Below are 15,936 nucleotides of genomic sequence, written 5' to 3'. Positions count from 1 at the left end.
ACTCGAGTCTCCATATCGGACCCGATCTAAGTCGTCTCCCACAAGGTTTCTAGGTCAGGAAATACCCTTCCATCTAACAATCCAGTGTGAACAGCAAGCCATAGCTGAAAGGTCTCATCAGTTTTCCCAAGGCCTCAAAAGCAAGTAACAGTTACAACCACACAAACCTTGGGTTTATCACTTCATCATGACTTCTAAAGGTTCATAATAATTCTGCCTCAGAGCTTTTTCCAAATCCAAAACCAGAGTCGGGCTCTGACTCCCGAAACCAAAAACTGCAACCACAACCACAGAAAGCTCGGTCCTGTCAAACTTCAGCCTCCGGCTCCAAAAATCCTCCATTCACTGTCATGTATTTAACATTCAAACCCTTGACCTCTTTGCCGGACTACCTTGCCCAAAAACCTGGACCCGAGCTGCAGCCAGAAACCTGAAAAAGCCACTCTCCGTCACAGCCTCGGCTCTCCCCCGCCCCCTGTTCGTCCTGCGTGTCAGAAAGGCTGAGGACAGGCCTGTCGGTGTGATTATCCCCCCCGCTACCTGAGGAGGTGTTTGTTTGACATTCGCGTTTGACAGCGGCGGGACACGAGGCATTCAGGGGAGGGGGCTCCCTCTCCAGTCAGAACCCATTAACACATGGATTCACCTCTCAGAGTCCACTGCCTGCACCGCAGATGACATTTAAAAGGGAGGAAGATGTGCTCCCTGTCCGTGTTCCAGCTCCCCTTCGTGCCAAAAGGTTAAACGTACGTTTGAATAACAAGGAGGCCGGGGCAATTTCTGACCATTTCCTCTTTGCGCTGCAACCTCTGGTTAAGAAGGTGCTTGATCAACGTCGAGATGAAAGTGAGCGAAATTTGTGCAACCGCAAAATGACCTAATTTTGTCCTAATCTCACTTGGCAATCGGCTGCAATTAAATTGAGATAACACATCTGAATTTACTTCCACGCAAGACGGGATTGGAGAGGGGGAACTGGAGCACAAAGAGAAGCAGACAGCAAGTCCTCGTTAGAAGAAGAGGAATAAAAAAAAAAGGTAACGAGAGGGGCGCACTTAGGTGGCAGAGAAGCGGGACACCTTCTGAATAATGAACTACGGTAAGAAAGTGAACCCCTGATCAAATAGCATGTTCTATTATCCAGAATTAAAGGTGGGACGGTGTCGAAGGCAAACGTGGAAAAGGCCTAGATTTCCAGATGTCACCGTGCCTTAATCTGACGATCTGTTATTGATTGTTCCATGCGGCCGTGACCTTGCCAGAAGAGCTCTTCCACCCGACAATCAAACATACATCAAAGAGTGTGTGTGTGTGTGTGTGTGTGTGTGTATGTGTGTGTGTGCGTGTGTGTGCGCGTGGCACGAGCGAGCGCTTGCAGATCAGCAGTGCCGACATCAGAGCAGAAAAACTGGGGGCTGCTTTCAACACTTGTTTGCACAAAGGTGTCATCTCTGAAGCAGCTGCCGCCAAATAAAAAAAAGAAGAAGAAATGGGGAAAAAATTATTTTAATGGATTATTTCTGAAAAAAGCATCATGAAGCTGTGCCCTGCTTTACGCCTGACAGCAGCAGCAGCGATAAGTCACACACACACACACACACACACACACACACACACACACACACACGAGCTCGAAGCAGCTGTGAGGTGTTTGCTCTTTTGATTAAATCTATATTTGATTCTTTGTTGCTCTATTAAGACTCAATCTTGTTTGTTAAAAGCGCTTCATAAACAGAGCTGACGCGCAGCTCCCCCCGCTATGATCGATATTTGAGGGATTTCTGAGCTGCAGAGGTCGTGATAAATGTGCAGAGAAATGGGACATTTTAGAAAAATTAACCTCTGCACAAGCCTTTGGATTTGGCACAACAGTTGCCGTGCACACAGAAGATGTTGTTAGGTAAAAGTGGGTGTTTTTAAAGTTGTGTTTCTTTTCTCTTTTTTTTGCCTCCCCTTGCACCCCCCCCCCCTCTCCCGCCATTTAATTATGAAATCTGAACGTTAGTTTACACCTGCTCAGCAACCTGTCGCCTGTCGCGCCCAGACTCCCTCGCAAATGGGAAAAAGTCGTGGAAAGAATGTCGAAAAGCACTGAAGAAAAAAAAAAAAATCACAGGCGTAGAAAACGCAACGACTGAATAAGTGCAAACAGCAGGAACGAGATGGAACGGATGGGCCAAATAAAGACTTTGCATTTTCACTTGAGAAAGACTCAAATGAGGCATGATATTTAAAAAAAAAAAAAAAAAAAAAGGAAAAAAATAGAGAAAATGCATTTTTTTTCCCTCCTCCTTCCTTCCTACACGATGCATAAAACATGCCCGGCTTAGGGTAAAGAGTGTAAATGAAAAGTCCAAATGCATGCAATTATTTGCCGGACCACTGAAGTTTCAATTTCTGCGTTTGCTTTTTATTATTATTTTTTTTATCCAAAAAAAATAAATAAATAAATAATAAAAAGAGAAAACAAGAGGTGGAAGAAAACAAGCATGAAGGCATGAAATAAAGTCAGGGAAGCAGGAGAAAGACATCTGAGTGCAACTTTTAGAGCGAGGATGAGGAGGAGGAGGAGGAGGATGAGGATGAGGATGGCGGGAGCTGTCAAATCTGGGTAAAAAAATAAGGAAGGAGGGGACGAGCTGCTGCCACAAACACCTTGACGTCTGTCACCTTTGCTCCATCTCTGGTGCTGCTGCTACCGCCGCCTTCGCACCACCACAAGCTACCAGAGTCCGGCTCAACCCTCACTGCCAGTTTAGGGTGCAGATACGGGCTTTTTCTTTCTTGGCCTGACGCGTTATTTGCAGCGGGTTTAAACATAAAGGGAAGTCAGTGGGGCAGAGTTGGCTCACTATTGGCTGATTCATGCCTCGGTGTTAGTCAGGCAACGGATCCCAGCCACCGCTCTCGCTTTCATCGTTCTTGGCAGTTGCTGCGTGTTTGTGTGAGTGTGCATCAACCCAAATACCTTCTGTAAAATAATAATAATAATAATAATAAAAAAGCAAAATACAGGAAATTTTCACCCAAACCAGAGAACAAGAGATGGAGCAGTAAGAGGAGGAGGAGGAGGGATGGCTGCAGAGTTGTCATACAAAGAGTTAACCCCTCCACCCCAATTTCTCCAAAGCACGGGTTAATATCATGGCTGCCTGGTAAGGCATTATCCAGAACCTCTCTGAACAAAAGGCCCCTTTTGCAAACAGACTCCTATTCCTTTCTCCCTCTCCCCCCCACCCCCACCCCCACCCCACCCCACCCTCACCCCAATCCCACCAACAAGCCCCAGTGTCCAAAGGTGTTTGCTGAAGTAAATCTGCCCAAATCCTGCGCAGCTTGGCCAGGAGGGAGGGAGGGAAGGTGTACCGATAATCCGTCTTCTTAACCAAAAAGAAATTTAGGGTGGGGGGAGAAAAGTTCTGGCTGAGGAAGGGAAGAAAGAAAACTGGAATCCAGATCACATGATAGCCCCCCACCCCCTTCCCCTCCATCCATCCATCCCCAACACTTTGCTTAAGATTTGCATACATCCAGCTCTGGGAATCAGATGATAAAGATATCCTGCTAATCTTATTCTTTCTTTTTTTTTTTTTTTTCCCTGATCTAAAATAAAAATATAGTGGCTATATTTTTTTTTTCACGTGCAAAGTTGCTGAGAAGTTGCTGCCAAGCAGACGAGCAAGGAAGAAGGAAAAAAAGAAGAAAAAAAAAAAAAAGCGCATCGTGCAGACACCTGCTCCTGACTCTTATCTCCTTCTTTATGCACAATCCAGTCGGTCGCAGCCAGGATCTTTTTTTTTCTCCCTCCCTTCTTCTTCTTCTTAAGTGTGAGTGGCCACGAATAGTGTGGGCATCTCGTAACACTATCTGTCTGTCAGGAGGGGCCCGGGTCCCTGCTAGAGTAGGGAGGCTATAAAAGGCTTGTAACCAGGGGACAACCAACAAACAACCACAAACACCCTAGTTATTTCTCTCCACCACCCACCCACCCACCTCTTTCTGCCTCTATTTTTCCCTTCCTCTTCTTCTTTTCTCTCTCTCCTCTCTCGCTCCTCTCTCTCTCTCTCTCTCTCTCTCTCTCGCCCCCCTTTTCATCTCAGGCCCTTTTTCTGATGCTGAATGCAAATGTGCAAGCCCTGCTGCTGCTGGCGGCGAAAGGGGGTTGAATTGTGATTAAGAGGGAGAAGGAGAAGAAGAAGAAGAAGGAGAGGAAGAAGAAGGAGAAGGAGAAGAGGAGCTCCTTTTCTTTGTTCTCCCCCCCGGGGGATGTTTACCAGGAGAGACGCGGCGGATCAGATATGAAAGGCATTCAGGTCAGCATTGATGTGAGCGAAAGTGAAATCGTACCTAAGGCATTCCAAAGACCCGCGGTGTCAGGGGTCCGGGCTCGCCGTGCCTCTGCGAGTGTGTGTTCTCTGGCCGCCAGGCGAAAAATATCTTCACACAAGCAGGGCGGTCGAGGAAGAAGGAGAGGAAGGAGGAATGGAGGATAAAAAAATGTGTCAAAAATGCTTTTTGCGTGTGTGTGTTTGAGGGGGGGGGCAGGAAGGAAAATAAAATATATTAATAAAAGAGATGGGGGAGGGGATTGATGAAAGTTTCCTGTCCAGTATCCAGGATGGAGTTGAGATGATTATTAGCTTCTTCTTCTTCTTCTTTTCTTTCTTTCCTTTTTTGTTTTTAAAGTGCATTTATGTTGGGAGGTTTGAAGGGAGGGAGGTGGTAGAGGAGGGAGGAGGTGGGTGGGGGGGGCAGAGGGGGGGGGGGGGGGTACAGCCACAAGCCATGCTATTTGCTTTTATCTGCCTTATCAAAGCATGAAAAAAAAAAAAAACTGTGCATGTGTGGAAATGCTGCAGCCGAGCAACATTCCTGATTTAATTCCTGGTGGAAAGCACACATTAAGGGAACAACAGCCGGAGATATCACACCGCATCTCCAAATAAATTCGAATCACAATAATTTTATAAGGAAAAAGTCCCCCCACCCCCCTCTTTTTTTTCCTACCCTACTCTTCCCCCCTTCTATCGCGATCTCATTCATGGACACGTTTAGCTCGTGCAGCAGGAAAAATAAGAGGAGCAGGGCCTCGTGCTGGAGTTGTGACAGACAGGAGATTCGGAGGAATCAGCCCCGCCTGATGTCATTATTTCACTTAAAGAAAATAATGCACAGCCCAACACTCTTTCTTCCTCTTCCTCTGCGCTTCCTCCTCCTACAGAGGGACTGGACCTTCGTCTGCTCCGGCTGCTGCTGCACACAATCGCCAACCCGTATGGGAATGGCAGCAGTGAATGGCTGCCGTGGACAACCCCCCGCCACTATTGACGGTATAAACATGTAAATGAAACACATTACCGCTGACAATCAATTGTCCGCGAGCGCCCCACGAAACCTCCTCCTCCTCCTCCTCTTTTCTTAGTCGCCCTCACCCCCTAAATTCTCAACTGCAGATGCTCCAAACACAACTTTAAAAAAAAAGAGAGATAAAAGGTTAGACATCCATTTTTTTCCCTCCATCTTACTCGTAAATATGTGACAACATTTGCACGACTGAAGCAGCAGAAAGGACTTAGAGGAGAGAGAGAGAGACAGAGGCTGCTTCGGATTATGTAATCGCTGTATTTCAAGGGGGGGGGGAGGTCAAAAAATAAAAATACTAAACATGAAAAAAACATTTTAAATGAGGAGGAAACACAACTGCAACATCTGCATTTCCTCCTTCCTCTGCTCGTGTGCAGGGAGTTCAAATTGGAAAACACAACAGAGCCTCTTCCAGAGAGGTTTGTTTTTGATGCTTGTGCCGGTTGAGTAATAAGAAAATAAGGACAGGTGTGTGTGTGTGTGTGTGTGTTCTTTTCTGTTCTCACAGCTGGATGTGACAAGCAACACCTGGCGAGGGCCAAACTCTCAAACGCTTCACGCTGCTGGGATCAAGTTTCACACCAGGAAAAGGAGAATTTCTTTCTTTCTTTCTTTCTCCGGCGCTTTTAACAGCAGGGGGGGACAGGACGATAATAAAAATGTAATTTCTCAGCTTTTTAAATATTTCTCGGAGCCGTGAGAGCCGAGGGTTTTTCTGGGATAAGTCGTGAGCTGCGGTTCTAAATACCACATGACGTGAATGAGCAAAAGCTGCTGTAGCACCTCCAACCCTGAAGGCCAACAGTCATCTGGAGGAGAATGTCACAGGGGTGGACAAGTTAGTGAGGAAACGCTCCAAGAAATCCATCCATGGAGGAAGAGGAGGGTGTGTGTGAATGTGTGTGTGTGTGTGTGGGGGGGTGCATTAAATCATAAATTTTCTTTTTTTTTCTTTTGAAAAATGCAAAAACAGGTGGTGGACAAATTAGAATTAGCACAGCACCACCTCAGAGAAATCAGCTCTAATTCGACATATATCACATTTGTGTACATTCATCTGATTTGTCAGTTAGTGCATCTGATCTCCATCTGCTGAAATATTTTGCATTTCTCCGTCTTCTTCTGCTTCTTCTCGTTTTTTTGGTTTTTTTTCCCCTCTTTCTTTCTTAAATTTGTTTTTGTGGCGGCCGGCCGTAAACATGCTGCCATCCCTCCAACCGACCCACCGAGCGGGCGACCGAGCCGGGCAGGAAGAGGACACAGAGGAGAGGAGAGAGTGGCCAAGCCTCAATAAGCCTCTGCATTCCCAGAGGGGGGGGTTGGAGGGGTGAGGAGGGGGAGGATGGAGGAAGGGGGGGGGGGGGTCATCAGACAGAGCTTGTTTGACATTTTTTATATGTATTTTTTTAAAAACAAAAAAAAAAGAAGGGAATCTGCTGCATGTTTTTCCTACAGGAGATAAAAATATTCTTCCCACAGTGTGCCAGAGCTCCGCCGTCTCCTGTCAGCTTTACTGGGTGTGAAAATGATATTTGCTTTTGCTCATATTATTTCTCTTTCCCTAAAACAGGTGGCCACAGCTAAAACACACCGCCATCTCCTCCAAATGTGCTTCATTATTCCATTTCGCTGCAGATACACAACATGAGAAATCTCCTCCACTGTTGTGAGCTCTTTAGTGTGGAACAAAATGCTTGTCTGCCATCGATTGTGTGGAATCAATAAGTGAAATCTGATCTAGATAAATAACCTGTGGGGGCAGAGATTTTTTTTTCCTTTCTTTTTAATTTTTTTTTCTTTTAAACTGCAAATAAAAGCCTGCTGAATCACAGCACACACACACACACACACACACACACACACGCACACACACACACACACACACACACACACACACACTCACACACTGTTTGGAGCCTGTATGGAATAATCAGGAATAACGGGGCCAGGAAATGTCACTGCAGATTTGCCTCTTGTGGGAAAGTGTGCAGTCAAATGGAGGAAGAAAAGCAACAAATCTCCACCTCCAGCGCTCCCAGTCCAGACCCAGTTAATGTCCAGCATTTATCGGACATGTCATCCTATTTATACATGCCTTCTGCGCTGCTTTAACTTATTGATAAAAAAGGTTTGAAAAAAATAAAGTGAGCCAGCCAACCAAGTGCCACCTCCTGTGAATTATGTCCCGGAAAAGCAGCGACACTGTGGCGTTCAAATACTTTAAAGAAAAGAAGAAAAAAAGGAGCCCCACAGAGGGGATGTAAAGGCCCGTGTGCGTGTATATATAAAGAGAAAAATGATTATGGCGTGCCAGCGCGTGGATTAAACTCAGAGTCACAAGATTGGACTTTTACAGCGAGCTCCTCCACAGCCAGTGACCGCTGCTCAGGCAGCCAGTCAGTCCTCCCTATGGCGGATTTTTGTCCCAGCGAGAAAGCGGCCGGCACCGCCAACTTTCCAACATCCACAAGTTTTTTTAATTTTTCTTTTTACACAAACCTCCTGACAAGCTTCACCCCGCTTCTCTACAATAAAAACACAATTAAAAGCCGCTACAGTTTTGTATTTATTTTCTTTTTAAAGTGAATCCCTCCGACGCGTTTACGCACAGTTTCTCTCCCGGATACTGGTCCCTTTATCCCTGCGTAAAAAGCCTGAATGAATGCGCACCGGCACTCTCACACACCCCTGAACCGCAGCGAGAAGCCTTGAAAGCGGGCTTACATCCAAAGATATTGCCCCCCTCCCTCCACACAAACACACACACACACACACGCACGCACGCACATATACACTTACACAGCCATCACCACCACCACAACCTCGGCTGCTTGGCTTTGTGTCTCCCCCCGTGATTTTTCTTACCGTTTTTCCGTCTCGGGTTGGCTTGTTTTCGCCTCTTACACCTGGGGCCATCCGCCATGATCTCTTGCTTCATTGATAAGTGTGTGTGGGATCAGATGGCAGCTCGCATGGACTCGATTCCTTGATTTCAGCTTGAGATCTGACGGGGGAAAACACACACACACACACCAGCACCAACAATGTGAGTTGGGGTTGGGGTGAGGGGGTGGGAGGTGATCCACATCCACTTGCGCCCGGACGAGAAACTGAAAATGTGACTTGGATCGAAGGGACAGATTGTTTAAAAGAAAGGAAAAAAAAAAGGGGGGGGGGGGGGGGGGGGAGAAAGAGCGGCGAGAAGGAGCAGCGAGGGGATCCGTGTCCATCTAATTTTGATTTTCAGCTGATCGGCTCGCAGCTCAGTGCCACTAACAGCAGCAAGAGGAGGAGAAATAGAATTCCTCTTATTTAAAATCAGGGAAAAAAAGTTTCACAACCCGGTGAGCATTTTTTTTCTCCACTCTCAGGAAAATATAAATCTGACTTATTTTAATTAAACCGCGAAGATCTGTGCGCGTTTTGCGCTTTGGCGAAACAAGTCACATTTCTGTCTAATTTTAAAGGCTCTCACTCTTGATTTAAAAGTCATATAACTCCAATAAACACTTGAGGAAAATTGCTCTTTCAGGTTTAATAAACTGAATCCAAACTCTGTTAATAAATAACAGATGGGGAATAATTGTTAAAATGTGCCAAAGGAAGAGGAGGGGGGACAGAAAAAAAAACCTTTAAGGCACAAATGGCGCATAAACAAAAGCGATTAGACCCAAATTGCGCGTTTCGCCTGCAAATATATCAGCGCAAATACCGTTATTGGAAGCAGTGGATACTGACTGAAGGTTTTCTTTTAGCTGACTGGAAGAAAAGGTTAAAATAGAAGCTGAAGGAGGGGAAGGGAAGAAGAAGAAGAAAAAAACGGGATCGTCTTTTCTCTCTCCGGTGCTGTGCAGCGACAAACGCCCGACAAAAAGCAGCTTTCCCCCGGCTGTCACAAACCCGCAGGACGCCTCTACAGGACACCGCGCAGGGAGACGTTGGGGGAAACAAAATGAAGAGGATGGATTCAAAATAAATAAATAAATAAAAACCAAAACAAGCGCACCTCTCTCCACCTGTGCAGGTAAGGCGAAGTTGATCTCCAACTCTGGCGCGAGCGCGTGGAAGTTTAATATCCAACATTTCTCCGCGAGACAGAGAGCGCGAGAGAAAGAGGGGTAAAAAAAAAAAAAAAAAAAAAAAAAAAGGCTGGTAATAAAAAAAAGTGAGGATGCACGTACCTGCTTTTTTTTTTTTTTTTTAGGAGTGTAAAGAGGTGTCTTGCGAATAGGAGCTGCGAGGAGGGATGATAGCGGAGCGCGGCGGTGAGCGGATCCTTTTCCACCGGTGATAATAAAGCCTTAGAAATAAAGCCTTAGAAATAGTTGGGAGGAGGGAGGGACCGCTATTCCTGCTAGGGCAGGTTTACAACTGATGTCTTACACCCACTCCAGGAAACAAACCTGGGTAGGGACTGACGTGTTACGCCTCTTCTAATGACATTTTTTTTCTTTCCACCTCCTTTTCTTTGCCGTGCAACACAGAGGAGAAGCCCCCTGAAACGCACGCCACCTATCTTCACGGGAGGGGATAATTGAGGAGCGCCAAACGTGAGCATCTTCTGGGTTGAAGTTTTTTTTTCCCCTCCCTCTCTCTCTCTCTCTCTCTCTCGCTCTCTCTTTCTCTCTCCTTTCCCTCACTCTCCCCCTTTCTCTCTTTTTTTTTTGAGTGAAACCAACTATGTCGGGCTTCGACGCGGAGCAAAGACCAGGCGACGCTGTGTGTTTTCTGTCCCCTTTTTCTGTCTTTTTCCTTCTCTTGTCCTGTGAGTGTTTGTGTTGTAGGAGAGGGAGAGGGAGAGAGAGGGGGGGGGGGGGGGGGGGGGGGGGAACTTGGAGCGCGTCCACGCCGGACAAAAATCATGTAAGGATTATTAATTTATATATACATGTATGTGTGCATGCGTGTGTAAATATGTGCGTGTTATTTGTTTGTAGGTTTATCTGCAGAAATAGGAGGAAGATGCGGGGGGGGGGCAGTTGTATATATTCATTTTTGTAATTGGCTGCAAAATACTTGGGGATGTTCGGCTTTTGTGTACGCTGCAAAAGAAAAAAAAAGGACTATATTTAGTGTAAAATGCAGTTTTGTTTTTTAGTTGGAAAAAGGCTCAAAGTGTGCGCCCCCCCCCCCCCCCACCTTAGAAATGATCGTTTTCTCGTGTTTGTCTCCGCTTAATTAATTAATGCCGCTTTATTTTTATTTCTTTCTTTCTTTTCAATGATTTTGGGACCAAGTTTGGCGTTTTGCGTTTCGATCCTGGAGGGAAAACGTGCCTGTAAATCGGAACAGTTTTGCTTTTATTACCTGCGACGCACCTGCGCGCAAACTCCGCGCACAGTTCAACTCCGCGGGGAGATAATATTCCCACCTCTGCGTGTTCGCAGGAGACAAAATCGTTTCCTTGATGCTGCACAACTGCCGGGCAGCTGCAGCGCGTGTAGGGAAAAATATTTTTAAAAAATAATTTTATTAAAAAAACAAAACAAAAAACATAAAGTCGAATAAAGTGAGCGTAAAGTCAGCGGACAGCCGCGCGAGTCCCCGCAGGAATATTAGAGGAATATTCCGGGATTATTAGAGTGATTTTTTCTCCCTTTCTGGACGCCACTTAACAGGATGAATCCCGCATTTATTAGAGAAGTCAACCATCTCTGCACCACTCACACACACACACACACGCACACAGAGAGAGAGAGAGAGAGAGAGGGCGAGGGAGGAGGAGGCTCCACCTTTGCAGCGCCCTGATTGGTTATGTAAATAAAGTATTATTTTGTGTCCTGTCCTCCTGCAGTTCGCCACTGTATGGCTAATTAAATCATCAATCAAGGGGCTGAACTGGTTGATGCACCCCCCCCCCCCCCCCCACTCCACTCCCCCCTCCACACACACCCTCCATCACCTCCACCCCATCGCACCTTCCACCCCCCCTCAAAAAAAACCCGTCAGATGCTGCAAGAAAAGTTCATTTTTCTGCACTTTTGCACATAAACCCTTCCCTTTAAATTATTATTGTCTTTGTTGTTGTTTTCCGCACGGACAGGAAATTAATTCATTTTGTTGTTGTTGTTGTTTTGGAATTACTTTAATCATTTCCATCATTTCTTTCCTTGAAAATTAAAGAGGGTGATGTTAAAGGAGGAAGAGGAGGATGCGAGGATGGGCGAAGCTGCGTCGCCGCGCTGCTGCTCGGGTCCAGTTCTGAGTGAATTATTGTCATACGTAATTTCCTACCACAGTGCGTGGATGTAAACGACGGAGTCATGCTATATAACCCCCCCCCCCCCGCCATATTTTCACTCTCTTTCTCTCTCGCGCACACACACACACTTGAATCACAGCTCAAACTCTGCCCCCACTCAGTGGTTACCCCCCCCCCCCCCCCCACACACACACACACACACCTCCACCCCAATGGGGCCACATATTCACCGTGAAAACGGATTACAGTCGGTGTGTGACCTATAGGGGGACCTTGTGCTTAATGAATATATTGGTTTCAATGAGGGGAGGTTTGGGGGGGGGGGGGGGGGGGGGGTCTTCAAAACAACACATACATGGTTCATTGTGTGTGTGTGTGTGTGTGTGTGTGTGTGTGTGTGTGTGTGTGTTACCTGCAAAACTGCCAAATGAAAGTACAATAATCAGGAAAGTGTTAGAAATGTGCAGTTTTTGTTGTTGTTTTCATGTGTATGTAATTCCTTCTCTAAATAAAAATCTGGAAAATTTGCAGCACATTACCCCGCTGTCGCTTCTTTCTTCATTTCTTTCTGTCTATCGGTCGTTCTTTCTTTCTCCTCCTTGAAGTCGAAATGTTGCCCCAGAAAAATCAATAAGTGGGAAATTCACTTGGGTTTAATGGTTTTTAATGTCCAACACCTAAATTGGAGCTCTGCAGTTCTGCAGCTGTCCGCCTCAGGCGTGACTGCTGATTACCAAGATTATAATCCTAATTTTCTCTCCGAGCCTCAGTGTGTGTGTGTGTGTGTGTGTGTGTGTGTGTGTGTGTGTGAGAAAGGCCCACTTTCAGTTTTTTTTTGACAGCGTAAACACATAAAGACAGCGGTGCAGTGGGGCTGCAGGAATGTTTCGCAGTATTTGGAGAATCTGTCAGTCTAATTACGGCTTCTGTTTGTACGTACTATTGAGTAGTCGGGTTACACTCGCTGCTAGGATTGTATGCACGCTGTCAGCTGCTGTTACATGACCAAATGTCTCAGCAGCCTTCAAAAAAATACCAAAAAAAAAAAAAAAACCTCAGCATTAATAATAATAAACATCACTCAGCAGACATTCGTGCACAGTATGAAACGTAAAGATTACAGGCAGCAAATGGAGGAGGTCAGAGGTCAAAGCAGCTCACTTTTATGGGGTTTTTTTCATGTTATAAAATAAAAATTTCTGCACTGTTTTTTTTTTTTTCTTTTTAAATCTCCCAGTTTGCACGCAGAGGGGAGCTGGTAGGGCTGCATGCTTCAGCTCTATCTGAGCACCGCTTCTCAAAGATTTCACACGTTCGTTTGCTACGAATGACACCAAATCAAACCTCCGCACCTCGCGGGCTCGTGTCAAACACACGATGGGCATTATTTACCGGTAACAGAGAGAGGGGTCGAAAATTAGCAATAAGAAGCCAAATCAGAGGCCAAAGCTATGTGCTGTGCTGCGCGTCGGGGGTGGGGCTTTACTGGAATCAGAGAGGAATCTGTGACTGAGAGGGTGTTTGATATTATGTGTTATATGCAGTTAATAGTGCAAACTTCCTGCTCTAAAAGAAGGTCGAATACAAAGCCTTCAAATATTCCCTTCTCCTCTGGTTTCCACGGGCTGAACTGTCATGTTCAGGGAGCCCGTCTGTAACAAATTTACAGTTAAATACGTTCAGAAATTTGCAGCTAAATTTTCATGTTTTTCTTTAACCTTTGTACAGGTCATTTTTAAAATGATTACTGTGATTACTGTGCTATCCAAAGAGGTGATTTTATTTATCTATTTTTTTTGGAGGGGGGGGGGGGGGGTGAAACTATAATCTGCAATCTGTCTCACCTGGATATAAAGGTGTAATATATCTCCCACCTGGCTTCCATCTGTCCAATCCATAAAGATTTTTTTAATGATTTGCATGTGATTTTGCTCTGCTTTTTTTGACAATATTAAATTGTAAATGTACTTCCATTTATTTCTACCCTAACACACAGAGATGGATGCATCAGGAGCAATTTGGTGTTCAGTATTTTGCCCAAGAATACTCCAACAACTCCAGAGGAGCCTGGGATGGAACCACCAACCATCTGATCAGTAGAAGACCAGCTCTGCCTCCTGGAAGTTTCCTGATTTCTTATTGGGTGGTGTTCTGCAGCCTGTCTGGGCTGTGGGTGAACAGTAACAGTGTGCACTCACTTCTTCACACCCTATACAAGCACAGAGGAACCAAAATCACCTTTTACACCGGGGCTGTAATAACCACCTTAAATATTGCGCATGCAATTATGCATGAAAGAATAAAGTGCTGCAACTGATAATAAAATAACTGATTCTGTCTTCAAGTCAGAATATTGCACAACCCGTCGCACCCCTCATTTTGCCTGAGAAACTGCCATTTACTCTGGTATAAATCACATTGTTTAATGTGTTGTAGTGTAAATAATAAAGAAAATTTAGTGTTAAAAATCATTCTTCCCCCCCAGGATCTACATCCACCTGTTTCCAGCCTCAAATGGCTCCTATCTCATCCCCGATTGGTGCGGCCGGTCGTGTAACAACTCTCCCCGTGCTACAGCCATACCCAGTCTCCCCTCTGCAGCCGATACCACTGACCATCTGACGTCGTCGGATTGTGATATTTATTAACGAGGCCCACAACACGCTACGGATAAATTTGCAGGGATTAATGTCGTCATGTGGGCTCCGGTTTTTTGGTGCACGATGATATAAGACAAGAGGCAGTCAGAGCGAGAGAGGGATGCCATTGCAGAACACGCCTCGGGACTGTTGCATGTACATGTTGTGCATTCAACAACTCTGCCGCCAGGCGTCCCTGATTATTGGCCTAATTTAGATCTGTGAGACTCACGTGACGTGGCGGTGATGAATCTATGCCCAGTCCAGCAGCAGCAACAGCAGCTCGACCAAACCCATTACAATATGAGAAATACTCATCATGGTCATTTGTGCTCACTGCTCTCTGACGGTTTAATTTAAGGCTTCGTTTAAGGAGAAATAAAAGACTCTGGCATGGCAGTGATGCATTTGCATGTATTTGTTATCAAAAACTTACCTGTGCCTCTCAGATCTGCAGCATGAGAGCCGCAGAATCATCCTCACGGAGGATGGCGGTGAGGTGGAGATGCGTCTCATTTTGTTCACCGGGTGGAGTTTTAGTGCTGATGAGACATCAAAGAGGGAGACAGAGGGTGAAAATATTTCATGTGACTATAGATTAGGTTAAACATGCCAGCTAGCAGACACATTCGTGACAAATCTGGGCTCCTTTAAGCACCTACGCCTCAATTAATGTCACGACACACACACAACATCCAGCCCTTATACAGTGGAGCTGAGGCTGAGTAAACGGCGTCACTCGACGCCAAATGCGGCCCAGATTTGGGCAAAACTTTTGCTGCTACCTGGGATTACGCACAACCGACACAGTGGAGGTCAAATGTCAAGCTGAGGATGATCCCAGCACTGATGTCTTTGGCTTTGAGCTACTGAAAAATTGCTGTTTCGTGCCAGCAGTTAATACTATAATTGTTGGCACAAACAACTCTGACACTTTTCCAAACAAAACAATGATTCAGCATTTCCCTTGTAGTTTGGTTCATGATATCAGAGCAGAAAATAGCCTTACAAAGAACTGTTCAGCATGGGAAGCCGACGCTCTCCAGGGAGAAATGAGAGCTTCAGATGAAATTCAGGGCAATAATGCAGCAGCATTAGTACAGATCTGATGCACATGTCACATTAATATAATTACAGTTCAATTCTGTACAGCAAAGAGGAGTCCTCCGAAAACTACTATTATTAATATGTGTGATTTTACAAATAATAAACACTAACAAATGAAAGTCATAGACTGTATAAAAAAGATGGCCACTGTTGGTTCATGGACTACCTTATTTACTTTATTTGGTATTTTTTCTTGTCACAATATTGTTTTTGTTACCACTGAATACTCAGCTACAACTCATAAATCACAAGATAGGCCCACTTTACCTAAATCATCACCTGCTTTAACCTTATTTTAACCATAATTTATAAAATTAACATGTTGTAATAAATAAACTATCAAATTACCATATAAACTAGTCAGAAAAGTCGTTTGTAGGTTGTAAATCAAAGGAGAAGTAGGGCTGTTTCCTCAGACTGCTCTACAAACTGGATATCTAGTTGTAACCAGAGTAGTCGCCCCCTGCTGGACAATAGAAAAGCTGCAGATTTTTACACACATCTGCATTGGCTTCAAGCTTCAAACCAGGAAGCAACTCCAACTTTTTTTTATACTGGCTATTGGAAAAAAAAAAGAATTTTAAAATATTGTTATTTAGCTTTGGCAACAAAAGTTAATGACAC

General features: G+C 45.1%; 1 protein-coding gene and 1 long non-coding RNA gene across 7 annotated transcripts in view; one reads left to right on the top strand and one right to left on the bottom strand.

Moving 5' to 3' along the window:
• zeb2b (zinc finger E-box binding homeobox 2b) overlaps positions 1-9,851 on the bottom strand; it is a 97,774-nt gene extending 87,923 nt beyond the window's left edge. The window contains exons 1-2 of one of the 5 annotated variants that reach the window (XM_030747020.1): positions 9,546-9,851; positions 8,230-8,368 (exon numbers count right to left, since the gene is read on the bottom strand). In XM_030747020.1, the coding sequence (XP_030602880.1) occupies positions 8,230-8,302 (73 nt within the window). In that variant the 5' untranslated portion in view covers positions 8,303-8,368; positions 9,546-9,851. Of the gene's footprint in view, positions 1-8,229; positions 8,456-9,545 lie in introns of those variants that run through there. The other 4 variants (XM_030747011.1, XM_030746994.1, XM_030747003.1 and 1 more) reach the window with 4 other exon arrangements.
• LOC115792487 (uncharacterized) lies at positions 8,571-14,604 on the top strand. Of its 2 annotated transcripts, XR_004021036.1 has the most exons (4): positions 8,571-8,708; positions 9,849-9,914; positions 13,563-13,972; positions 14,052-14,604. It is a non-coding gene; the product is annotated as an uncharacterized LOC115792487 (long non-coding RNA). The 2 variants fall into 2 exon arrangements; XR_004021035.1 differs by having other exon boundaries at positions 13,563-14,604.
• Positions 14,605-15,936: the final 1,332 nt, after the last annotated feature.

This window comes from Archocentrus centrarchus, chromosome 2 (genome assembly GCF_007364275.1).
Source record: "Archocentrus centrarchus isolate MPI-CPG fArcCen1 chromosome 2, fArcCen1, whole genome shotgun sequence".
Classification (NCBI taxonomy): domain Eukaryota; kingdom Metazoa; phylum Chordata; class Actinopteri; order Cichliformes; family Cichlidae; genus Archocentrus; species Archocentrus centrarchus.
Note: the sequence above shows the minus strand (reverse complement) of the source record. Positions and strands in the feature narration are given on the sequence as shown.